General features: G+C 35.6%; 1 protein-coding gene across 1 annotated transcript in view; it reads right to left on the bottom strand.

Annotated features, from left to right (window-relative positions):
• The window catches only part of LOC125658707 (pentatricopeptide repeat-containing protein 3, mitochondrial-like), a 67,852-nt gene that overhangs the window by 23,509 nt on the left and 16,843 nt on the right, over window positions 1-27,500 (bottom strand). Inside the window, exons 6-15 of the mRNA XM_048890085.2 lie at window positions 25,410-25,526; window positions 20,428-20,548; window positions 18,480-18,612; window positions 10,446-10,548; window positions 10,221-10,278; window positions 5,182-5,267; window positions 4,270-4,429; window positions 1,806-1,874; window positions 1,502-1,582; window positions 658-686 (exon numbers count right to left, since the gene is read on the bottom strand). Of these exons, the coding sequence (XP_048746042.2) occupies window positions 658-686; window positions 1,502-1,582; window positions 1,806-1,874; window positions 4,270-4,429; window positions 5,182-5,267; window positions 10,221-10,278; window positions 10,446-10,548; window positions 18,480-18,612; window positions 20,428-20,548; window positions 25,410-25,526 (957 nt within the window). The remainder of the gene's footprint in view (window positions 1-657; window positions 687-1,501; window positions 1,583-1,805; window positions 1,875-4,269; window positions 4,430-5,181; window positions 5,268-10,220; window positions 10,279-10,445; window positions 10,549-18,479; window positions 18,613-20,427; window positions 20,549-25,409; window positions 25,527-27,500) is intronic.

Genomic DNA, 27,500 nt, shown 5'->3' with positions numbered 1-27,500 from the left:
CTATTGTGGCCCCATCCAATCCCCCGGGGCCATGATTTTAACAATTTAGAATCTGTACTGAATCAGGAAGCTTTCATATAAATCTCAGCTTTTCTGGCTCAGTGGTTCTTGGGAAAAAGATTTTTAAAGATTTTTCCTATACATTTGTATGTAAAACTTTGACCCCCTATTGTGGCCCCATCCGACCCCCGGGGGCCATGATTTTAACAATTTAGAATCTGCATTATATAAGGAAGCTTTCATATAAATCTCAGCTTTTCTGGCTCAGTGGTTCTTGAGAAGAAGATTTTTTAATGACCCTACCCTATTTTTACCTTTTCTTGATTATCTCCCCTTGGAAGGTGGCCTGGCCCTTTATTTTAACAATTTAGAATTCCCTTTACCTAAGGATGTTTTGTGCCAACTTTGGTTGAAATTGGCCCAGTGGTTGTTGAGAAGAAGTTGAAAATGTGAAAAGTTTACAGACGGACGGACGCCGGAATACGGGTGATCAGAAAAGCTCACTTGTGCTTTCAGCTCAGGTGAGCTAAAAAGTGGAGAAAAAAATGATACCTTAACAGTTAATTACTCAAAGGGCAAAATGTAACCTGCTCATAGTTGATTAAACTGACAGAGGGTTTGACAAATAGATAAACTAAATGTTTCTTAACAACTTACAATATTCATTGCTCTCATGAGGAATTTCCCTATAAAACAAAGAAAATACTGATATTAATTTTTTGAAATGTTGTACAATCTAATAAGATTAATGAAATTGGAGAAGTAATGAAAACAATTTATGCTTTACTGTAAATATAGCAGCATAATCAAGGTTCAAAAAGTACAGAACTACTCTGCAAACCACAATCAAATATACAGTGGAACTTTGGGACCTCAAACATCAATAACTCGAATACCATGGGTATGTTGAAGGGAGTTGGAAGTCCCACTACATTTTCTTAATGCATCTTAACCTCAACATCTGGAACTCCCTGACATCCCAAAGTTTTTCTTGGTCCCATTGCATTTGAAATAATGAGGTTTGACTGTATTTCACATTTGATATGTACGATTTATTGATATCATAACCATGAATCTCATATACTACTGTAAATCTGATGTCATTAGAGATTGAGGCAACATATAGATTATTTACAAAAAGGTTGATTAATTGATTTTATATTGTTTAACTTCTTTCTTGAGAATTTTTCACTCACATGGAAAAGTCACCACTGCCTATTACCACTAATTTAGGCATATGCTCGACGCTTATGGCCTTTGAGCAGGGAGGGATCTTTAGTGTGCTACACCTGCTGTGACACAGAGCCTCGGTTTTTGTGGTCTCATCCAAAGGACCGCCCCATTTAGTCACCTCTTACGACAAGCAAGGGGTACTGAGGACCTATTATAACCCAGATCCCCAAGGGAACTTTTACAAACAAAGGAGAATGTTAAATCTTGAGAAATACTTGTACTGTGCACCAAAAGGTTATTGACAATAGTAATAATTTCCTCAACTTACTGCCCTCTGGGCCCACGTTCTCGAACTTTCTGCCCTCAATATGATCCATTACATTATTCATAACTCGCATTACACCAGACACTGCAAAAAAGAATATTAGTATACTTGCATGTATCAAATTAAGCATGCTATCAAATTCTTTCTGTCATCCAATTAGTGTATGTATCAACCAATTTAAACATGTTCATTTTAGTCTAATTCCTAATCTATGTATCTGGAAGTGACCTAAAGTCCTGTAAAATCAATCAAATCGAGATTTGAGTGGGGGGTGGGGGGTGGGTGGGATTTCAAAATGGGAACTTACCTGGGCCTTTTCCGTACACTGGTGTATCAAACAGCAACATAAATATGCTCCATGTATCCAGAGTGGGCTCTGAAAGTAAAGATTTATCCATTATACATTTCTTTATTTTTTGCCAGATTCATTCAAATACTTCCTTATTTTTGCCAGATTCATTTAAATACTTCCTTATTTTTGCCAGATTCATTTAAATACTTCCTTATTTTTGCCAGATTCATACTCGCACACACATCTCTGTACTTTCACTAGATTCATTCATGTATACATAGTGTACAAGGGGTATTTTTTATGTGCTGCTAATTTTTACCAACTTTTATGCACTTCATTAATTCATAGTTCTCAATATAAAGGTGTAATTTAATTTTCTTTTTCAACCACTCAGTGCAGACTTCACTTTTGTTAAATTTTATATCATTCTATACTCAATCTTTAATAAAAATTTATTTTGAGAAACATTGTTTACAGGGCTTGAAACTAACCTTTTATGTCACCAGTCCAGCCGGACTGATAGGGTATAATTTCAACCCGTCCGCAAAGTTTTTTACCAGTCCACCAATTTTCCAAAAATAATTACCAGTAAACATATTTTTCTATTAATGAACATATCAAAATAAAATAATGGAATTTAACTAGATATGCCTCAGACAATATTGTAACACTTATGTGAGATTCAAATATTTACTAATCAGGTTCATCCGATATCTACAGAGGAATGCCAAATGCATGTTTAAGATTCTATAAGTATGGTTTCCAAAATGACATTTTGGAAAATTGACCAATCCCATTTACTGGCGTAAATGTCAGTCAGTCCGGCAGACTTTAAACCAGTCATGGACTGACGGACATTTGTTAATTTCAAGCCCTGGTTTACATTTGGTGAGTGACACAGATATTTGTTTATATCTGGTGAGTGATAAAAATGGTGAGTGTTATAAAATACAGTTAACTCTCGAATCCTCGTCACTCAATTCATCGCCATTTTCTTTATAACGCCGCATTTTTCTAAGAATATGTTTCTTTATACTTAAAATTCTCGATAAAGGGCCAAATTTCTTATCGCCATTTGCCAAGTGTTTTTATTACAAATGTCTATTACAAAGTGTACGCCTGGGCAGACAGGATCCCAGTAATGGCTGTATCAAATGAACAAGAAAATCACTCAACATTCTCTGCAGTCTTATTGTTTTTACATCATAGAAAAATATCTCAGTTCAGCGATGGCTTTGACATGAAAGAGGTACATGTGTCTGTTGAATTTCACAGATGATAAAGCAAGATATAATAACTGCAGTATCAGTAAAATATCTCGGTTTAGCGATGGCTTTGACATGAAAGAAGTTTCTTTTGAATTGAAGTTTCTTTTGAATTTCAAAGAAAAGTATTACATACCACGGAAACCATCCGAAATGTACACAACAGAAAATTGCCAATTATTAGGGGGACAATGGATAACATTATGGCTGCAAAGGATGAAATTCTTGTCAACCCTTTTCCAAATAATAATGGCTCACCTGCCAGGAAACAGTCATGCAATGTGCTAAATATCAACACTGGACAAGTTTAAAAATAACTTGGAACAAACTGTGTATAAGTGTCTTGCATGTGTTTATTGTTTTATAATGAAGCCTTATTATCAATAGAATTATTTTATCATGTTAGTTAATTTGAAAACAATTTTTACGATATATTTTTTACATTATCGTGATTACACAAGAATTGCAAGAAAAGGGAAAATAACTCTTGCATATACAGGAATAGTAACTCTTTCTCCGCAAGATGGTGGAAATTCAATTCATCGCCAATTTTGTTATAACGCCATAAATTCATTGACAAAAGAACAAAAGGTTATGGAGAGTTGACTGAAATGAAATCAAACTTTAAAAAACCCCAAATAAATGCCTGCTTCATTTACAATTGAATTTTTTATCCTGAGAATCTGTAGGACTCATACATATACACCAATCGGATCACATGCTAGTCCTTTTCCGTAACCGTTAAGAAGACTCGGACGTGGATCGGTGCAAGAATTGCATCAAATCGATGCATTTCTTCGCCGAAAGCACACCTGTGGATGAGGTGAGGTTAAAAGGCCAGAACCGAATTCCAGGTGTATAGTGTGTTATTTAGATATTCACCACAGATTCAGTTTTGGTATCATTAAGGTTTTATTCACTCTAATACATACACACATAGGCGGAAATTTATAGTGGTAGAATACCTTAGATATGTATGATATCTTAGATGCATTTGAAAGCTCGCGTTTCATATTGTAACGTACAAGTGTAACGTCATAGTTACATTTGTGTACACATGGCAACAGACTCTGATGTGTCGATTCACATACGAGGTTCATTTGCGGTTACCGAAATAGCCGAGTTGTTACGATTGACATATACACATGTCTCCTGATTTTAACATTCAGTGTAACACAGTGACTTTCAACAGCTTAACACACTAGTACACTTACCAATGCCTAGGTTTTTTATATCAGCGATCAGTTTCAATCCATACTCCACATTTTCACTTGTTTTCTTACTCCGGACGGTGGAGTCCAGCCCCATTAGAGCCATGTTGAAGGTTTCTACCGTCGGATGGTAACCAGCCTTCTTCATGTCATTCAGTATTTGCTAAGGAGAGATATGAACTGCTGTCATGCATTACTCAGAATATTACTATACAAAATAATATGGATCTTATTGTAGGTCACCATGTGGTCATAAGGGCCCAGGACACGTGAAATCAGTTGAAGACACAGAAGTGATCGAGAACCGAGTCTGAAGTCAATATCATGTCTATCTCCTGAAAAGTTCAATGTTCCATAAATTCCGCAAAAGTTCATTTTAGAGAAGCATATTTTATCTACTTGAACTTTTCCGCATGTTTTAAATGTGAAGTTTCTTATGGAGTCACGGATATCATATCAGCAAAGTATTTTAAAAAATAAAGAGTGTAGTGTGTATTCTAACACTGAAATCAGCTTTGTGATGCCACAACCAATGAAATCATTTCTTGTATGAAATTATATTAATTCATTTATTCTCACTAGTATCATTTTAACAAAAAAGAAAAGAAAAAGGATTTGACATTGGTTAGAGTTGTGACACAGTAGCAACCGTTGTTCTATCTCCTGTATGTATGTGTACAGTGCTCGCCAAATGTCCAAATCTTTCATAGTTAATTCTAAAATCTCAATCAATTCTGAGAATCCATAGTCCTAATCAAGTACATTACAAAATTACTATGAAAAATTAGAATCATTTTATCAGTACAACAAATCATAGTCAGTACAATATTTCTGCCATTTGAGGTGCATCAAACAATCACTGTACTACAAAAGTAGAAATGAATGCTTTATTGTCATAAAAAATATTTTTCAAACCTGTATTGCCTTTGCTGAGCTCTGTAGAGACTTATCATAGAATACTTCTGGATGGCTGAGGAGGTAGTGATAGGTTTTACATTCCACTGTAAAGAGAACCAGATAATCAATACAGAGAGAACCAGACAATACAGAGAGAGAACCAGATACATGTACATGTAATTAATATAGAGAGAGAAATGATAGGATTTACATTCCACTGTAAAGAGAACCAGATAATCAATACAGAGAGAACCAGACAATTAATACAGAGAGAGAACCAGATACATGTACATGTAATTAATATAGAGAGAGAAGTGATAGGATTTACATTCCACTGTAAAGAGAACTAGATAATCAATACAGAGAGAACCAGACAATTAATACAGAGAGAGAACCAGATACAGTACACGACACGAGTTTTATGCGTGTTCCACGTAACGCGGTGGAACAAATTTGCCCCAAACACGGTGGACCTTTAAAATTGTCGGCACCTTTGAAGTCCTATTTTTCCGCGCGAGCTAGACATTGAAGTCCACGGAGGATCTCCGTGGATGTCACCTGTACCTCCGTCGATGCCACCGTGTACCTCCGTGTGATAAAACAAAGAAATAATTTCCGAAATGATTCACCCAAAAAACCTTTTCGCTTGGCCAGTATACATGCCCTCACCCCATTACTTATTTAGAAATTAGCTATAAATCATTCAATTCTTGTAATTGTTGTTTAATGATACCTTGGTGTTTTCGGTTCATATCCGTATGTAGACCTCCCTACAGACGTTCACACCTTTTTATGAAACGCCCAAATTCTCGACACCCTGTATATAAACACCTGTGTTATTCCTACCACTCGTCGGTACATTGTTTCACGGCACGTGCAGCACAATTTCACCAAATAAAAGAAGGGTCATGAACAACGACAATCACATGCCAGTAATTTCAATTTGATAAACAGCAGTTCAAAGAAATGTGTACCATAAGCAATAGTTTATTTTTACGTAAAGTTTTCATTGTAATTAGGAATATGTGATTAAGGTCAGCTATATACATGTACATGTTTACAGTGGATATGAATTTCATTATGTACTCAACTGTGAAGCAATGTGAGCAAAGAATCAAATTTTTATCACTTAAACAAATAAATATTAAAACTATCTTTACTTTTAAACAAACCTTTAGAAAACTCCGTACTTTCATTAAGAAAATTTCATTAGAATGCCCATACTTCACATTAATAATAACACGGTTTTTTAAAGGTTTTTTTCTAACTTGATAAATACTTTATTACACGCATGTATTATTTACTAAATGTATATATAACAGCTTTTTGTCTTTATATTTTTGTATACCATTGCATAATGGTGATGAGATCCAATAAATTGAATTGAGTACATGTAGTCTTGAAATATCACAAAGTAAAGAGTTGGCAACGATTGAAATAAAAATGCAGACGTTTTCTCGTTTATTCAGTAATTCAATAACTTGCGCGTCTTCTAAATGAAAGTTGTAAAACAAACGTACTAGGTTTTGGTCAGTTATAACATAATACGGGGGTAAAATTCATCTAATCTCCGTGCCTTCTAGAAAGAATTATCCAGTAAATCCAATGATGTTGCAGTATATATAGCATGTATTTATTTTATTGTTGACTGAGAGGGAGATAGACAGCTAAGCACGTAACATCGTTTTAGAAGGGGGGGGGGGGGGACTCATTCATTAGTCCTAACCCGGACCAACCGAAAAATTTAACATGTAAAGAAAACAAAATGGGAAATAAAAAAAAATATCAGAATGAAAGGGGGTGGATAATTAATCAGAAAGAAATAGTACTTTCAAGATTTATACTGAACGTATTAAACTTCCCGTATCTGCATACATTCATGAATATTATAATCAATGATTACCAATGCGCGCTCGCTCTCTCTCTCTCTCTCTCTTGCTTTCATTATCTAATGCATCTAAAGATTAAATTAAAGATCTTAATAATCGATAGCGTATATGAATAAAAGCAAATAATCGTTAAGTCATTTCTGTTTATATTTATATTAGTTTTTTTTTCATGAACTAGTTGCATTTGACACCGAGGATTTACATCCTTAAATATTGATTACAAGCACGTAGAATCGGAGAGAATGTACTTTGAAAACTTGAAAGGTTTTCGTAATCGGAAAATTTAAGCACCATTTTTGTTGTTATTTTATTGCTTGTCAAGAAATTTATACAACTTAACCGGCAACATACCCCTTCTGATACATTGAAAAATATAAGTAATGTTAGCGCGGGGCTCTATAAAGTTCAATCTGCAGTTTGGTCATACTTCGTCATTCAATAACTTATTCAAAATAAAAAAAAATATTTGTCGGATTAGCGGTACTATGATGTATGACTATAACAATGACCTGTGTATAACTTGTACATTCCATGCAAATTCGAAGGGGTTTTCGCCTCAGTAGAACAATGGGGGTCAGCTAATCCGTGTATTTGAAATCAACAGAAGTGCTTAGCTTCTTGCGGAAAGTGTGAAATATATTGGGTCGGCGTAAGATACCCGTGATCTTAGACTAGATCTGATATCGCGCCGACCCAATATATTTCACACTTTTCATGAGAAGTCAAAACCCAAACTAGCTAACCGTAATTTAGTTATACTGTGACAAAGACCCTAGGAATTTGCATGGTATATACTTATTATACAAAAATCATTGCATTATCCAGACACTCCCGATGAACATTTTTTTTTATGAAAACCTCTATCAAAGTACATCGAACATAAGTCTCGGTCAAATGTAATTAAATTGGGATTTTAAAAATAAATCATTCGATGGTTTGTATTTTTGCTTCTATTAATTACGTAATAAATTAATTCCAATTTGTTAATCATCGACAATGCTCTAATTTCTATATTGGATCAAGTTATATTTGTCAAGATGCATATCAACACAATATGATGGAGGTAATTATGTTAAACAGCGCATTTGTCACAGAGAGAGAGAGAGAGAGAGAGAGAGAGAGAGAGAGAGAGAGAGAGAGAGAGCACATCGGTAATTATTAAATATCCCTATCACATGTTGTACATGCATGTTTTTCATTTACTGAATATACTAATTCGCATTCAAAACAGGAATTGCCTGCAAGTACGCATTATTTAAACATAGAATTTAAGAATATTTTAATGAAGAAAGAAGACTAAAAGAAAAAAAGTCAAAACCAGGTTTTCTTAAAAACATAATATATAGTGTTTGGTATCGTTGGAATCGGCTCAATATGCTGAAAAACAATATAAGTATCAGGGGGGGAAATATTGACATTTTTTCTTTTCTTAAAATTCCACCCTTATCTTGATTATTTGGCCTTTTCACATTTCCCGTAAGGCGCCCGTGGCCAGAACAAAGCTCTTAGCAGCTGTGTGTATTCGCAAATAACACACACCGTGGAACACGGAGGACACGGTGTATCTCCGTGGATTTTCCACCGTGGTCTTTCCACGGTGGGGTGTATAAAACTCGTGTCGTGTACTGTACATGTACATGTAATTAATATAGAGAGAGAAGTGATAGGATTTACATTCCAAGATAAAGAGAACCGGATAATCAATACAGAGAGAACCAGACAATTAATACAGAGAGAGAACCAGATACATGTACATGTAATTAATATAGAGAGAGAAGTGATAGGATTTACATTCCACTGTAAAGAGAACCAGATAATCAATACAAAGAGAACCAGACAATTAATACAGAGAGAGAACCAGATACATGTACTTATCACGCCTCAGACAAAATTGTTGAAATCTAATTGGTCAGATCTTGGTCACATGACGCCGTGAAAAAAACCGTATCATGCGAGTAAAATCAGTATTGGGCGAGTAATTTTATTTATCGTCGTGTTCGACTTGCAGCCGTGTCAAAAGGAAAGACATTTGACTAAGTTGTATGATATAGACCCCCACATATACAGTTAGAGGTCTTCGACGTGATAAATTCGTTACACAGTTAGTTAGTGACCTGATACAGAAAAATACATGGTGTGAAAAGAAAACCCGTATCGGGTTTTCTTTTCACACCATGTATTTTTCCGTATCAGGTCACTAACTAACTGTGTAACTAATAATGTAATTAATATAGAGAGAGAAGTGATAGGATTTACATTCCAAGATAAAGAGAACCGGATAATCAATACAGAGAGAACCAGACAATTAATACAGAGAGAGAACCAGATACATGTACATGTAATTAATATAGAGAGATACATTCCACTGTAAAGAAAACCAGATAAAAACAACATGGTATTTCTATACTGACTCACTAAATGTGTGACTTTAATACAAAATATTTTTAAATTGAATCACTAAATGACTTACAATGTATTTCTATACTGACTTACTGAATGTGTGACTCACAAAGTATTTCTAAACTGACTTACTAAATGTGTGACTCACAAGGTATTTCTATACCGACTTACTGAATGTGTGACTCACAAGGTATTTCTATATTGACTTACTGAATGTGTGACTCACAAAGTATTTCTGTACCGACTTACTGAATGTGTGACTTACAAGATATTTCTATACCGACTTACTAAATGTGTGACTCACAAGGTATTTCTATACCGACTTACTGAATGTGTGACTCACAATGTATTTCTAAACTGACTTACTGAATGTGTGACTTACAAGGTATTTCTATACAGACTTACTGAATGTGTGACTCACAATGTATTTCTAAACTGACTTACTGAATGTGTGACTCACAAGGTATTTCTAAACTGACTTACTGAATGTGTGACTCACAAAGTATTTCTATATTGACTTACTGAATGTGTGACTCACAAAGTATTTCTGTACTGACTTACTGAATGTGTGACTTACAAGATATTTCTATACCGACTTACTAAATGTGTGACTCACAAGGTATTTCTATACTGATTTACTGAATGTGTGACTCACAAGGTATTTCTATACTGACTCACTAAATGTGTGACTCACAAGATATTTCTATACCGACTTACTGAATGTGTGACTCACATGGTATTTCTATACTGACCCACTAAATGACTTACATGGTACTTGAGACTTCCTCATTGTTTCATAGATCTGCAAGCACTCCTGTTTCTGTAACTGTAAATAGTAAGCATAGCAGCATATAATGATAACAAGCTTCTGAAACAGAACAAGGATATGACAAATATTGCACACAATCGAAACCAATTATTACAAATCAGAACTCAATAGGACTCTTATCACAAAAAAGAGATTGTTATTTTTCCTGTTATGCACATTGTTACCTCACAACCAGGAGTGATGAATCGCCGAATGTAAGAATTGTACAGCTCTGGAGACTTTTCTCCTTCATAGGCTAAAAATAAATCTCTTAGAATGCCATCCAGTCTGGAAATAAACATGTCAAAATAAATGCATACAGTTCTGAAAGAACAAAACAAAACCCATGTATAGGAATTAGCAGGTGCTTGGTTAATCAAATTGTACAATGAAGTACAAACACTATGATACACCCATAGAGAAATTTCCCGAAATTATTCTACACTGGTTTTATTTGTATCTGCCCAACCATTTTGTTATAATCAATTTGAAAGTGTTTGAAGCATGGTAATTTTAGAATTTAAACTTTAACTTAAAACACCTTTAGTTAAGCATCAAAATCAATAAAAATCGCCAGAAGATGTAATTCATTCATTTTTAAAAGTAAACAATTTTAATAGAATCTCAGTCTTCAGTCTTATGAAGTCTGAAATAATATATACAAACCTATGGTGAATGATAATATATTAAACAAGAGGCCCACAGGCTTTATCGGTCACCTGAATACTAGTGAAAAAGTATCACTACTTCCATGGGCTATGAAATCTAGAAAAAATTTCCTGTTCTGAATATCAAAGCTAAATTCTAATGTTCAGCAACAGTATAAAACAAGATGTGTTCTTAAAACTTCACTGCCCTCAAAAGTGTATACACTGATGAAAGGCTTTAAATAATAGGTGTATTAACATTAAAACATTAAAATATATGACTAATTTGGACTCATCCTAAAGTCATAACCCTGGGTTGTGAAATTCACCATTTTTTGTACATCCTTTTCTGCTATTTCTAAGTATGCATTTAGAATTTATACAGTATCAGCAAACTTACACATAAATACTATATATACTAAGTTTGGCCCCACCCTGGGGTCAAAACCCTTACTCTGGGGAAAATCAAATTTACAATTTTGATAAAGGACTACCTGCTCTATCCATTTAGTTTCAATTTAGTATGAAAAGCACAAAAGAAGATGTTATTTTTAAAAGTGTTTTACACATAAACACTATATAACAAGTTTGGCCCCGCCTTGGGGTCAGAACCTCTACCCCAGGGATCATGAAATTTAAAATTTTGGTAGAGGCCTTCCTGCTCTACATTACTATGTGTTTAGTTTTTCTTATATGTGTGTGGTCATTGAGAAGATGTTTGAAAATTTGTCATTTTTGGGCAGTTTTTGCCCAGCCCCAGAGACCCCAAGGGTGCAGGAATCCTGAAATTTACGATTTATGTTCCCTTTGTTCCAAATATGTTTCATACCAAATTTGAAAAGAATTGGAATGATAGTTATCCAGAAGTTAGAAATGTTTATTGTTCGTACATTTAATAACTGACCATTTTGGCCCCACCCTGATACCAAAACCCCTACCCCTGGAATAATCAAACTTACAATTTTGGTAAAGGACTACCTGTTCTTCCTAAATATCTATTTACTTTCAATTTAGTATCAATAGCATTAAAGAAGATGTAATTTAAGTGTTTTCCACATAAACACTATGTAACAAGTTTGACCCCGCCCTGGGGTCAGAACCCCTACCCCGGGGATCATGAAATTTACAATTTTGGTAGAAGCCTTCCTGCTCTACATCACTATGCATTTAGTTTTTCTTACATTTGTGTGGTTCTTGAGAAGAAGATTTTTGAAAATTGGTCAATTTTGGGCAGTTTATGCCCACTGCCCTTAGGGCCCCAGGGGTGCTGGAGTCCTGAAATTTACAATTTACGTTCCCCTTGTCCCAATGATGCTTCATACCAAATTTGAAAAGAATTGGACTGGTAGTTATTAAGAAGAAGTTAAAAATGTTCAATTGTTAACGGACGACAACGGACGAAAATTGCAATAGGTCACCTGAGTTTTTTCAGGTGACCTAAAATGACAGGAAAACTGAAAAGAACACCAACATTCATTTCTTAAATTACTTAAGCCTTAATATCTTAATATCTGACAATTCTACTATTAACATACTGTCAGTTCTATTAACATACTGTCAATTCTATTAACTTAATGTCAGTCCTTCTGTTAACTTACTGTCGGCCCTTCTGTTAACTTACTGTTGGTCCTTCTGTTAACATACTGTCAGATTTTCTGTTAACTTACTGTCAGTTCTTCTGTTAACTTATTGTCAGTTCTTCTATTAACTTACTATCAGTCCTTCTGTTAACATACTGTCAGTCCTTCTGTTAACTTACTGTCAGCTTTCTATTAACTTATTGTCTGTCCTTCTGTTAACTTACTGTCTGTCCTTCTGTTAACATACTGTCAGTCCTTCTATTAACTTACTATCAGTCCTTCTGTTAACATACTGTCAGTCCTTCTGTTAACTTATTGTCAGTCCTTCTGTTAAGTTACTGTCAGTCCTTCTGTTAACATACTGTCAGTCCTTCTGTTAACTTATTGTCAGTCCTTCTGTTAACTTATTGTCAGTCCTTCTGTTAACATACTGTCAATCCTTTTGTTAATATACTGTCAGTCCTTCTGTTAACTTATTGTCAGTCCTTCTGTTAACATACTGTCAGTCCTTCTATTAACTTACTGTCAGTCCTTCTGTTAAGTTACTGTCAGTCCTTCTGTTAACATACTGTCAGTCCTTCTGTTAACTTATTGTCAATCCTTCTGTTAACATACTGTCAATCCCTCTGTTAACTTATTGTCAGTCCTTCTGTTAACATACTGTCAGTCCTTCTATTAACTTATTGTCTGTCCTTCTATTAACTTATTGTCAGTCCTTCTATTAACTTATTGTCTGTCCTTCTATTAACTTCTTGTCAGTCATTCTGTTAAGTTACTGTCAGTCCTTCTGTTAAGTTACTGTCTGTCCTTCTGTTAACTTACTGTCAGTCCTTCTGTTAACTTACTGTCAGTCCTTCTATTAACTTACTGTCTGTCCTTCTGTTAATATACTGTCAGTCCTTCTATTAACTTACTATCAGTCCTTCTGTTCACATACTGTCAGTCCTTCTGTTAACTTACTGTCTGTCCTTCTGTTAACTTACTGTCAGTCCTTCTGTTAACTTATTGTCAGTCCTTCTATTAACACACTGTCAGTCCTTCTGTTAACATACTGTCAGTCCTTCTATTAACTTACTGTCTGTCCTTCTGTTAACTTACTGTCAGTCCTTCTGTTAACTTATTGTCAGTCCTTCTATTAACACACTGTCAGTCCTTCTGTTAACATACTGTCAGTCCTTCTGTTAACTTACTGTCAGTCCTTCTGTTAACTTACTGTCAGTCCTTCTGTTAACACACTGTCAGTCCTTCTGTTAACATACTGTCAGTCCTTCTTTTAACTTACTGTCAGTCCCTCTGTTAACTTATTGTCAGTCCTTCTGTTAACATACTGTCAGTCCTTCTTTTAACTTACTGTCAGTCCCTCTGTTAACTTACTGTCAGTCCTTCTATTAACTTACTGTCAGTCCTTCTATTAACTTACTGTCAGTCCTTCTGTTAACTTACTGTCAGTCCTTCTATAAACTTATTGTCAGTTTTATTAACTTACTGTCAGTCCTTCTGTTAACATACTGTCAGTCCTTCTGTTAACTTACTGTCAGTCCTTCTATAAACTTATTGTCAGTCCTTCTGTTAACTTGCTGTCAGTCCTTCTATAAACTTATTGTCAGTCCTTCTGTTAACTTGCTGTCAGTCCTTCTGTTAACATACTGTCAGTCCTTCTATTAACTTGCTGTCAGTCCTTCTATTAACTTACTGTCAGTCCTTCTATAAACTTATTGTCAGTTTTATTAACTTACTGTCAGTCCTTCTGTTAACATACTGTCAGTCCTTCTGTTAACTTACTGTCAGTCCTTCTATAAACTTATTGTCAGTCCTTCTGTTAACTTGCTGTCAGTCCTTCTATTAACTTACTGTCAGTCCTTCTGTTAACTTACTGTCAGTCCTTCTATAAACTTATTGTCAGTTTTATTAACTTACTGTCAGTCCTTCTGTTAACATACTGTCAGTCCTTCTGTTAACTTACTGTCAGTCCTTCTATTAACTTACTGTCAGTCCTTCTATAAACTTATTGTCAGTTTTATTAACTTACTGTCAGTCCTTCTGTTAACATACTGTCAGTCCTTCTGTTAACTTACTGTCAGTCCTTCTATTAACTTACTGTCAGTCCTTCTATAAACTTATTGTCAGTTTTATTAACTTACTGTCAGTCCTTCTGTTAACATACTGTCAGTCCTTCTGTTAACTTACTGTCAGTCCTTCTATTAACTTGCTGTCAGTCCTTCTATTAACTTACTGTCAGTCCTTCTATAAACTTATTGTCAGTTTTATTAACTTACTGTCAGTCCTTCTGTTAACATACTGTCAGTCCTTCTGTTAACTTACTGTCAGTCCTTCTATAAACTTATTGTCAGTCCTTCTGTTAACTTGCTGTCAGTCCTTCTATTAACTTACTGTCAGTCCTTCTGTTAACTTACTGTCAGTCCTTCTATTAACTTACTGTCAATCCTTCTGTTAACTTATTGTCAGTCCTTCTGTTAACATACTGTCAGTCCTTCTTTTAACTTACTGTCAGTCCCTCTGTTAACTTACTGTCAGTCCTTCTATTAACTTACTGTCAGTCCTTCTATTAACTTACTGTCAGTCCTTCTGTTAACTTACTGTCAGTCCTTCTATAAACTTATTGTCAGTTTTATTAACTTACTGTCAGTCCTTCTGTTAACATACTGTCAGTCCTTCTGTTAACTTACTGTCAGTCCTTCTATAAACTTATTGTCAGTCCTTCTGTTAACTTACTGTCAGTCCTTCTATAAACTTATTGTCAGTCCTTCTGTTAACTTGCTGTCAGTCCTTCTGTTAACATACTGTCAGTCCTTCTATTAACTTGCTGTCAGTCCTTCTATTAACTTACTGTCAGTCCTTCTATAAACTTATTGTCAGTTTTATTAACTTACTGTCAGTCCTTCTGTTAACATACTGTCAGTCCTTCTGTTAACTTACTGTCAGTCCTTCTATAAACTTATTGTCAGTCCTTCTGTTAACTTGCTGTCAGTCCTTCTATTAACTTACTGTCAGTCCTTCTGTTAACTTACTGTCAGTCCTTCTATTAACTTACTGTCAGTCCTTCTGTTAACTTATTGTCAGTCCTTCTGTTAACATACTGTCAGTCCTTCTTTTAACTTACTGTCAGTCCCTCTGTTAACTTACTGTCAGTCCTTCTATTAACTTACTGTCAGTCCTTCTATTAACTTACTGTCAGTCCTTCTGTTAACTTACTGTCAGTCCTTCTATAAACTTATTGTCAGTTTTATTAACTTACTGTCAGTCCTTCTGTTAACATACTGTCAGTCCTTCTGTTAACTTACTGTCAGTCCTTCTATAAACTTATTGTCAGTCCTTCTGTTAACTTGCTGTCAGTCCTTCTATAAACTTATTGTCAGTCCTTCTGTTAACTTGCTGTCAGTCCTTCTGTTAACATACTGTCAGTCCTTCTTTTAACTTACTGTCAGTCCCTCTGTTAACTTACTGTCAGTCCTTCTATTAACTTACTGTCAGTCCTTCTATTAACTTACTGTCAGTCCTTCTGTTAACTTGCTGTCAGTCCTTCTATTAACTTACTGTCAGTCCTTCTGTTAACTTACTGTCAGTCCTTCTATTAACTTACTGTCAGTCCTTCTGTTAACTTATTGTCAGTCCTTCTGTTAACATACTGTCAGTCCTTCTTTTAACTTACTGTCAGTCCCTCTGTTAACTTACTGTCAGTCCTTCTATTAACTTACTGTCAGTCCTTCTATTAACTTACTGTCAGTCCTTCTGTTAACTTACTGTCAGTCCTTCTATAAACTTATTGTCAGTTTTATTAACTTACTGTCAGTCCTTCTGTTAACATACTGTCAGTCCTTCTGTTAACTTACTGTCAGTCCTTCTATAAACTTATTGTCAGTCCTTCTGTTAACTTACTGTCAGTCCTTCTATAAACTTATTGTCAGTCCTTCTGTTAACTTGCTGTCAGTCCTTCTGTTAACATACTGTCAGTCCTTCTATTAACTTGCTGTCAGTCCTTCTATTAACTTACTGTCAGTCCTTCTATAAACTTATTGTCAGTTTTATTAACTTACTGTCAGTCCTTCTGTTAACATACTGTCAGTCCTTCTGTTAACTTACTGTCAGTCCTTCTATAAACTTATTGTTAGTCCTTCTGTTAACTTGCTGTCAGTCCTTCTATTAACTTACTGTCAGTCCTTCTGTTAACTTACTGTCAGTCCTTCTATTAACTTACTGTCAGTCCTTCTGTTAACTTATTGTCAGTCCTTCTGTTAACATACTGTCAGTCCTTCTTTTAACTTACTGTCAGTCCCTCTGTTAACTTACTGTCAGTCCTTCTATTAACTTACTGTCAGTCCTTCTATTAACTTACTGTCAGTCCTTCTGTTAACTTACTGTCAGTCCTTCTATAAACTTATTGTCAGTTTTATTAACTTACTGTCAGTCCTTCTGTTAACATACTGTCAGTCCTTCTGTTAACTTACTGTCAGTCCTTCTATAAACTTATTGTCAGTCCTTCTGTTAACTTGCTGTCAGTCCTTCTATAAACTTATTGTCAGTCCTTCTGTTAACTTGCTGTCAGTCCTTCTGTTAACATACTGTCAGTCCTTCTTTTAACTTACTGTCAGTCCCTCTGTTAACTTACTGTCAGTCCTTCTATTAACTTACTGTCAGTCCTTCTATTAACTTACTGTCAGTCCTTCTGTTAACTTACTGTCAGTCCTTCTATAAACTTATTGTCAGTTTTATTAACTTACTGTCAGTCCTCCTGTTAACTTATTGTCAGTCCTTCTGTTAACATACTGTCAGTCCTTCTTTTAACTTACTGTCAGTCCCTCTGTTAACTTACTGTCAGTCCTTCTATTAACTTACTGTCAGTCCTTCTATTAACTTACTGTCAGTCCTTCTGTTAACTTACTGTCAGTCCTTCTATAAACTTATTGTCAGTTTTATTAACTTACTGTCAGTCCTTCTGTTAACATACTGTCAGTCCTTCTGTTAACTTACTGTCAGTCCTTCTATAAACTTATTGTCAGTCCTTCTGTTAACTTGCTGTCAGTCCTTCTATAAACTTATTGTCAGTCCTTCTGTTAACTTGCTGTCAGTCCTTCTGTTAACATACTGTCAGTCCTTCTTTTAACTTACTGTCAGTCCCTCTGTTAACTTACTGTCAGTCCTTCTATTAACTTACTGTCAGTCCTTCTATTAACTTACTGTCAGTCCTTCTGTTAACTTACTGTCAGTCCTTCTATAAACTTATTGTCAGTTTTATTAACTTACTGTCAGTCCTCCTGTTAACATACTGTCAGTCCTTCTATTAACTTACTGTCAGTCCTTCTATAAACTTATTGTCAGTTTTATTAACTTACTGTCAGTCCTTCTGTTAACATACTGTCAGTCCTTCTGTTAACTTACTGTCAGTCCTTCTATAAACTTATTGTCAGTCCTTCTGTTAACTTGCTGTCAGTCCTTCTATAAACTTATTGTCAGTCCTTCTGTTAACTTGCTGTCAGTCCTTCTGTTAACATACTGTCAGTCCTTCTATAAACTTGCTGTCAGTCCTTCTATTAACTTACTGTCAGTCCTTCTATAAACTTATTGTCAGTTTTATTAACTTACTGTCAGTCCTTCTGTTAAGTTACTGTCAGTCCTTCTGTTAACATACTGTCAGTCCTTCTGTTAACTTACTGTCAGTCCTTCTGTTAAGTTACTGTCAGTCCTTCTGTTAACTTACTGTCAGTCCCTCTGTTAACTTACTGTCAGTCCTTCTGTTAACTTGCTGTCAGTTCTTCTATTAACTTGCTGTCAGTCCTTCTGTTAACTTGCTGTCAGTCCTTCTGTTAACTTACTGTCAGTCCCTCTGTTAACTTGCTGTCAGTTCTTCTATTAACTTGCTGTCAGTCCTTCTATTAACTTACTGTCAGTCCTTCTGTTAACTTACTGTCAGTCCTTCTATTAACTTACTGTCAGTCGTTCTGTTAAGTTACTGTCAGTCCTTCTATTAACTTACTGTCGGTCTTTTTCGGGCTTAAAGATGTCCAGTAATTCAATCTCCTCGGGTTCAGTGGCTGTGTAGTCCCGCTGGTGGTAGAAACTGAGGAAGTGAATGAGTTGTTCAGCTGTTGGAGCAGACACTGCGTTCCCTGGAATACATATACTAAATGCTACAGGAGAAAATTTAATCAAACTATAATCTGAAAGCAGGATTAAGGAACATGTTACCGTATATACTCGGCTATAAGTCGGTTCACCTTTAAGTCGGTTGTATAGTTTTTAGGTTATTTTGCAGGGAATTGTCATTGACCCATTTATAAGTCGGTCTAACTTTTTTCAAGAATTGGTTGACAATTTCAAATCAATGCTCTAATATTTTTACCTGTGTTTCAAATAATATTTTCAGAAATGCGCTGATATTTGATATATTTTTTTCCCAACAAATCAATTTCATATCAATACTCTTATGTATTTATCTGTGTTCCAATAATATTTTGGGATGTGACATCAATATTTCACTTTTTATTCTCAACAAATTAAAACAGTTACTATTTTGTTTATTTCGTCCATGTTTTTGTTGTTTAAAAAATACTAGACTATACATTACGCCGTCCAGAAAAATACTAATCTTCTTAGGACACTCCTATAAGTCAGACATAGAATTTTGGACCAAAATTTAACTCCCAAAAATCCAACTTACAGGCTAGTATATACGGTAAACAAACAGAGCATTCCACATATAAATTAATATTCAGTCATATGAAAAGAAAAACACAAGATGTGAAACACTCATGTCCCCATATGGCAGCAAAGTTGATAATGGCCAAGGTTAAAAGTTTTTCAAATTCAAAGTAGGTCAAACCCCAAGGTCAAAGTCAAAAGGTCAATGAAATTTCTTGTCGCAAGGAATACACATTGTGAAACATGAAATCCCTATCATCATCCATTCCAAAGTTATGGCCAAGATTAAAGCTTTTGCAGACAAACAGACAGACAATCTAACAAGAGACCCATGGGCCACATCGCTCATCTGACTCACCTTGGCCCATATTTAAAGATTTTTTCTATATATTTGCATGTCAAACTATGATCCCTATTGTGGCACAAACCTAATCCCGGGGAACATGATTTTTACAAACTTGATTCTGCATTATGTCAGGAAGCTTTTGTGTAAATGTAAACTTCTTTGGCCCAGTGATTCTTCTTCAGAAGATTTTTAATGATTTCCCCGATATAATTTGTATATAAAACTTTGATTCCCTATTGTCGCCCCATCCTACCCCGAGGGCCATATTTTTACAAACTTGAAACTGCACTATATCAGGAAGCTTTCATGTAATTGTAAACTTCTTAGGCTGAATGGTTCTCGAGAAGATTTCGAAATATTTTTTTCTATACAATTTTGTGTAAATTTTTTATCCCCTATTGTGGCCCCATCCTACCCCTGGGAGCCATGATTTTTACAAACTTGAATCTGCACTATGTAAGGAGGCTTTCATGTAAATTTCAGCTTTTCTGACCCAGTGGTTCTTGAGGAGATTTTTAAATGACCCCATCCTATTTTTGCATTTTTCTATTTTTTTTCCTTTTGAAGGGGCATGGCCCTTCATTTGAACAAACTTGAAAGCCTTATACCCAATGATGCTTTGTAACAAGTTTGGTTGAAATTGGCCAAGTGGTTCTGGAGAAGAAGTCAAAAATGTAAAAAGTTTACAGAGAGACGGACAGACAGACGATGGACAACAGGCGATCAGAAAAGCTCACCTGAGCTTTCAGCTCAGGTGAGCTAAAAACAATATTCCCCAGATTCTTCGATTACTGGGGCATAAAAATATAGCATAGTAAATGAGATCAAAGATGGTGTCAAATCTTGTCTATTGTCTTGTAAATTCAGCACTGATAACAGGTTGATCTAGGTACATCTAAATCGCATAGATCAATAATTAAGATAGCCAGGGTTTCACCTTCTGGAATCATTTTCTTGCAGAGGTCAAACACTTCACAAGCATCTCGTAGTTCTATTTGTTCTGTCACAGCTTCTTCTAAATTTTCTTCGTTCCCTTTCGCTACAGTTATATTATAACCCTGCAATTACATACTATGAACAGTGACCATTGTAAACAGACTTACAAAGGGACAATCAATTTACTAGATTTCTTCACACAAGTAAAAGTAAATATCTTCATATTTTATTACAAGGTGAATAGATATGAAAATAAATATACATGTACATGTATATTTGTGTGGAATAAATACATGTCAACTTTCACTGAACATCGTCATTGGAGTCACCATAATTTCAATAGCAAATGAATAGGAGAACATTTTCAAAAATGCGCACAATATATACAATGTAAGACTTTGGGTTTTCATCATGCCTGTTTTTTTTTTAAATGCTCTGGTTGTGCACCTGCATACACATCTGCTACTCTCAGTACAAGATATTTTACAGTAACTACTGTAGATTTCATATTTACGAGAGTGCATGTACTTATTATCGCGAAATGACTCATGGACGTCAAATCACAAGAAAATAAATTCATGACTGCTCTGTTGATCAAGTGTTTTTGCATGTGTTTTAGCAATATAAAAATAAAAGCGAGGAATATTTTTTGCAAGTGATGTTTTTCGCGAAATTACGCGATAATCAATTCCTCATGTATATTAAGGAATTTAAGGTATTCATGTTTATCGACCAATATTTGTATGAAGTCTCAGTGTCCAATCAAACAATTCATGGTTTTAAACAGCTTTTAAATGTTATTATCCATTTCATATTAAAGGGGAATTTATTTTTTAAGATGCAGTCGTGAGTTTTAAGAGAAAGGGGTGGGGAGCATCAATAGATTATAATATCTCAAAGACAGATATATAGATTGATTGTTTAATATCTAATAGTATATTGTATGATTTTGATAATTATAGAAAATGAAACTTTGAAATGCATTAAATAGTGACAACAGGGAAATAAGGCACCATGTCAAATAGTGACAACAGGGAAATGTGACACCACATCAAATAGTGACAACAGAGAAATGAGGGACCACATCAAATAGTGACAACAGAGAAATGAGGGACCACATCAAATAGTGACAACAGAGAAATAAGGCACCACATCAAATAGTGACAACAGGGAAATGTGACACCACATCAAATAGTGACAACAGAGAAATGAGGGACCACATCAAATAGTGACAACAGAGAAATGTGACACCACATCAAATAGTGACAACAGGGAAATGTGACACCACATCAAATAGTGACAACAGAGAAATGAGGGACCACATCAAATAGTGACAACAGAGAAATGAGGGACCACATCAAATAGTGACAACAGAGAAATGTGACACCACATCAAATAGTGACAACAGGGAAATGTGACACCACATCAAATAGTGACAACAGAGAAATGAGGGACCACATCAAATAGTGACAACAGAGAAATGAGGGACCACATCAAATAGTGACAACAGAGAAATGAGGGACCACATCAAATAGTGACAACAGAGAAATGAGGCATCATGTCAAATAGTGACAACAGGGAAATGTGACACCACATCAAATAGTGACAACAGAAAAATGAGGCATCACATCAAATAGTGACAACAGAGAAATGAGGCATCACGTCAAATAGTGACAACAGGGAAATGTGACACCACATCAAATAGTGACAACAGAGAAATGAGGGACCACATCAAATAGTGACAACAGAGAAATGAGGGACCACATCAAATAGTGACAACAGAGAAATGAGGGACCACATCAAATAGTGACAACAGAGAAATAAGGCACCACATCAAATAGTGACAACAGAGAAATAAGGCACCACATCAAATAGTGACAACAGAGAAATGAGGGACCACATCAAATAGTGACAACAGAAAAATGAGGCATCACGTCAAATAGTGACAACAGAGAAATGAGGCATCACATCAAATAGTGACAACAGAGAAATAAGGCACCACATCAAATAGTGACAACAGAGAAATGAGGGACCACATCAAATAGTGACAACAGAGAAATGAGGCATCACGTCAAATAGTGACAACAGGGAAATGTGACACCACATCAAATAGTGACAACAGAGAAATGAGGGACCACGTCAAATAATGACAACAGAGAAATGAGGCAACACATCAAATCGTGACAACAGAGAAATGAGGCATCACATCAAATAGTGACAACAGAGAAATAAGGCATCACATCAAATAGTGACAACAGAGAAATAAGGCACCACATCAAATAGTGACAACAGAGAAATGAGTGACCACATCAAATAGTGACAACAGAGAAATGAGGGACCACGTCAAATAGTGACAACAGAGAAATGAGGCATCACGTCAAATAGTGAAAACAGAGAAATGAGGCATCACGTCAAATAGTGACAACAGAGAAATGAGGGACCACATCAAATAGTGACAACAGAGAAATGAGGCATCACATCAAATAGTGACAACAGAGAAATGAGGGACCACATCAAATAGTGACAACAGAGAAATAAGGCACCACATCAAATAGTGACAACAGAGAAATAAGGCACCACATCAAATAGTGACAACAGAGAAATAAGGGACCACATCAAATAGTGACAACAGAGAAATAAGGCACCACATCAAATAGTGACAACAGAGAAATAAGGCACCACATCAAATAGTGACAACAGAGAAATGAGGGACCACATCAAATAGTGACAACAGAGAAATGTGACACCACATCAAATAGTGACAACAGAGAAATGAGGGACCACATCAAATAGTGACAACAGAGAAATGAGGGACCACATCAAATAGTGACAACAGAGAAATGAGGCATCACGTCAAATAGTGACAACAGAGAAATGAGGCATCACATCAAATAGTGACAACAGAGAAATGAGGCATCACATCAAATAGTGACAACAGAGAAATGAGGGACCACATCAAATAGTGACAACAGAGAAATGAGGCATCACATCAAATAGTCACAACAGAGAAATAAGGCACCACATCAAATAGTGACAACAGAGAAATGAGGCATCACGTCAAATCATGACAACAGAGAAATAAGGGACCACATCAAATAGTGACAACAGAGAAATGAGGCATCACATCAAATAGTGACAACAGAGAAATGAGGCATCACATCAAATCGTGACAACAGAGAAATGAGGCATCACATCAAATAGTGACAACAGAGAAATGAGGCATCACATCAAATAATGACAACAGAGAAATGAGGGACCACATCAAATAGTGACAACAGAGAAATAAGGCACCACATCAAATAGTGACAACAGAGAAATAAGGCACCACATCAAATAGTGACAACAGAGAAATGAGGGACCACATCAAATAGTGACAACAGAGAAATAAGGCACCACATCAAATAGTGACAACAGAGAAATGAGGCACCACATCAAATAGTGACAACAGAGAAATAAGGCACCACATCAAATAGTGACAACAGAGAAATGAGGGACCACATCAAATAGTGACAACAGAGAAATGAGGCATCACATCAACTAGAACTGTCCTAATGGGACTAATACCCCCCGCAGGGCATATAAAATGATGGGCAATATTTAATGCAAGCACATTGGATATTTTCACATTATCTACAGGGCAATCAATGTGAATGCAGAAATGTATATTCTACAGTACAGCAGTACATGAAATATTAAAAATATGCTTAATATAAACAATGAATACTATTTGGGACATTTTAGGCTGTATGATTGCAAATCCCTGGTCAACTCTTCTAGTCTTTAGTTTATATTCATTTTGTTAAAGATCATATCTTTGGCCCTTTTTGTTCGCCATCTTTTTGCTTGTTGTACACTTTGGAACAAGTTTCCAAGGTCTGTATTTTAACTAGTCATTGTTTGTTATTTGTGATAATCATGTATGGGGAAAATCAGGACAGATGTGTTGAAATCCTATGTAATTACATTGTATGTATCTACTGATTTTCCCCTGTTTGAACTGGTCAGTACCATATTTATTTGTGAAATTATCTATATGGGGGAAATCAGAAATGATGGGTTGATATATTGTGCAAGATTATGACAGTGTTCGTGGATTGCTGATTTCCCCCCTTCTTTGTATGAACCTTTATCTTCGTCATTTATTGTCTAAAATAAATGACATATTTCATTCTCATACAGTTTTACAGTGTTGATTTTTAAAGTAAAAACAAGCTTCGGTGAGCTGTCCTCTTGAAAAGGAAATAGTATGAGACATAAAGATCATTATGTTATGCCAACTTTACTTTGTCATTAGAAATAAACTCTGGACAAATTGTGTCTATTACTACAAGTACAACCAAACCAGAAAATGTCCGTAACTTCCATAACTGTTAAAATACTTCAATGAAAATAGGAGATGCACAACTACATAATATATAGAAGATGTGCATAAAGTTTGAATGAAATATGTCCAGCGGTATTAGAAATAAACTTCGGACAAATTGCGTCTACGGACAAACGGACGGACAGACGGACGGACAAAGTGATTCCAGTATACCCCCCCAAACTTCGTTTGCGGGGGGTATAAATAGTGACAACAGAGAAATAAGGGATCACATCAAATAGTGACAACAGAGAAATGTGACATCACATCAAATAGTGACAACAGAGAAATGTGACATCACATCAAATAGTGACAACAGAGAAATGTGACATCACATCAAATAGTGACAACAGAGAAATGAGGGACCACATCAAATAGTGACAACAGAGAAATAAGGGACCACATCAAAGACAGAGACACTGATCTGTATATTAGACAGAGACACTGGTCTGTATATTAGACAGAGACACTGATCTGTATATTAGACAGAGACACTGATCTGTATATTAGACAGAGACACTGATCTGTATATTAGACAGAGACACTGGTATGTAGGTTAGACAGAGACCCGTCTCCAACACGAGGACTTTGTAACCGGTACAGAATGACATAGATCTTACCTCAACAGGTGGTTCCACGGGCACATGAGTGGGGGTTCCTTCAAACAAAGGAGAATACATTTTGGCCATCATCTTTGCAGTCTTCCTCCCTGAAGCTTTGGCAAGCATGATTGCTGCCTGAAACAGGATTCGTCATTTACAGTAAAACCTTACATGCTAAAATATATATTATTCACATTATAAATCAACATCATGATCATAATCATTCATGCAATGTATTTTTCAACAGTAAATATTGTTCTATCTCTAGCAGTGTCAGTTAATATAGGGACTTATTAATTGTATGTACATGCATTAACAATGGGTAAAATTAGAGTCCATTATAAAGAGGAGTAACTCTGTAAACCATTTAGCCAAAATTCAGTATCTGAAACAAGAAATAATCAGCACACTAAGCATGTACAAGCTGAGATGAGTCACAAACAAAATAAAGTCCTTGTTTATATTTTCAATCTTATTCATCAAGACCTGATACATTTAAAATATAATTAAAGTATCCATGATTGTTTTTAAAAAAACAAAACAAAATAAGATGAGTATTTACTGACACAATGAAGTTAATGCTTCACTAGCTACGTTAAATTTAAATCGACGGCATGATTATAAACCTTGAGTCAGACAGAGATCACAGAACAAGAGGCCCCTGGGCCACAGTCTTCACCCATGTCACCCTAGTCCTGCTGTTCTTCATCACATTTATAAAAGTTTTTTTGCCCTCTTTATTGCTTTTTATTATCCCATATGAAAGAAAGCAGAGGTGAGCAAGCTCACATACCCCACACTCCCACATTGCTTGACAATGCCTCACATAATGAATGCTAATGCTATACATTACTGCAAGAATAGGACAGATGGGCTCGAAATTCTAAGTTCAAATGAGGCATAACTCCCACAAAAATTATTGAATCAGAATTTCCTGGAAATATGCACATCTACCCCGTGTGTCCTTATTAACTACAAAGTTTCACGAAATTCTGCTGAGCGGTCTCAGAGGAGTTGCGCTGACAAGAACAGGACTACAGACTCGAAATTCTAAGTTCAAATGGGGCATAACTCCCACAAAAATTATTGAATCAGAATTTTCTGGGAATATGCACATCTACAGTGTGTCCTTATTAACTAGGTTTCACAAAATTCTGTTGAGTGATCTCAGAGGAGTTGCACTGACAAGAACAGGACAGACGGGCTTGAAATCTTAAGTTCAAAAGGGGCATTAACTGCCACAAAAATTATTGAATCAGAATTTCCTGGGAATATGCACATGTATACAGTGTGTCCTTATTTCAAAGTTTCACGAAATTCTATTGAGCGGTCTCAGAGGAGTTGTGCTTACAAAAAAAGGGGGACCGACTTACAGGTAAAAAACATTATACCCTTTGCAACTTCGATGCGTGGGGTATAATTATGACCCCACACTAGCCCCATGGGATCATTCCTAATCCAAATATAAATCACATAACATTGGGATGTATCAATATAATTTACATATTCTTGTTCTGGAGAAGAAAATTTTGAAAAAAAAAATCCCCAATATTCATGTATCATGTAAGCTTTGATTTGCACTACCTAAAAGAAATTGCACTACCCGAGGATGCTTGTGCTCAAGAAATAAATTTCATTTATAAAAATTTACAAGGGTATGAACTGGGTTGTGTCATGCCAGCATACTTCATGAAGTGTGTTAGTACCTGCATAATTTTACATTCTCTTTTTATTGCTGTCGGAATTCCCAGCCACTTATCGCAATTCACCTTTGAATTAGAACGCTTTGGCCGATATAGTATTGCGTTGTGTGACGACACAATTGAATCTGTTTGTAATACAATTGCGAAATGCAACAGAAACTCTCATTGGTCCATGTGTATAAGTCCGCCCAAATTCCCTTATACGGGAATAGTCGGCATTTGAAAACATGACGGCCAGATGGAAACAAACTTCAAAGGAAGAAAGAAAACAAGAGGCCCATGGGCCACATCGCTCACCTGAGTCACCTTGGTCCATATCAGAAGATTTTCCATATCTATTTGCATGTAAAACCGTAGTCCCTATTATGGCCCCAAACCTACCCCTGGAGGCCATGGTTTTTGCAAA

Source organism: Ostrea edulis, chromosome 9 (assembly GCF_947568905.1).
Source record: "Ostrea edulis chromosome 9, xbOstEdul1.1, whole genome shotgun sequence".
NCBI lineage: Eukaryota > Metazoa > Mollusca > Bivalvia > Ostreida > Ostreidae > Ostrea > Ostrea edulis.
Note: the sequence above shows the minus strand (reverse complement) of the source record. Positions and strands in the feature narration are given on the sequence as shown.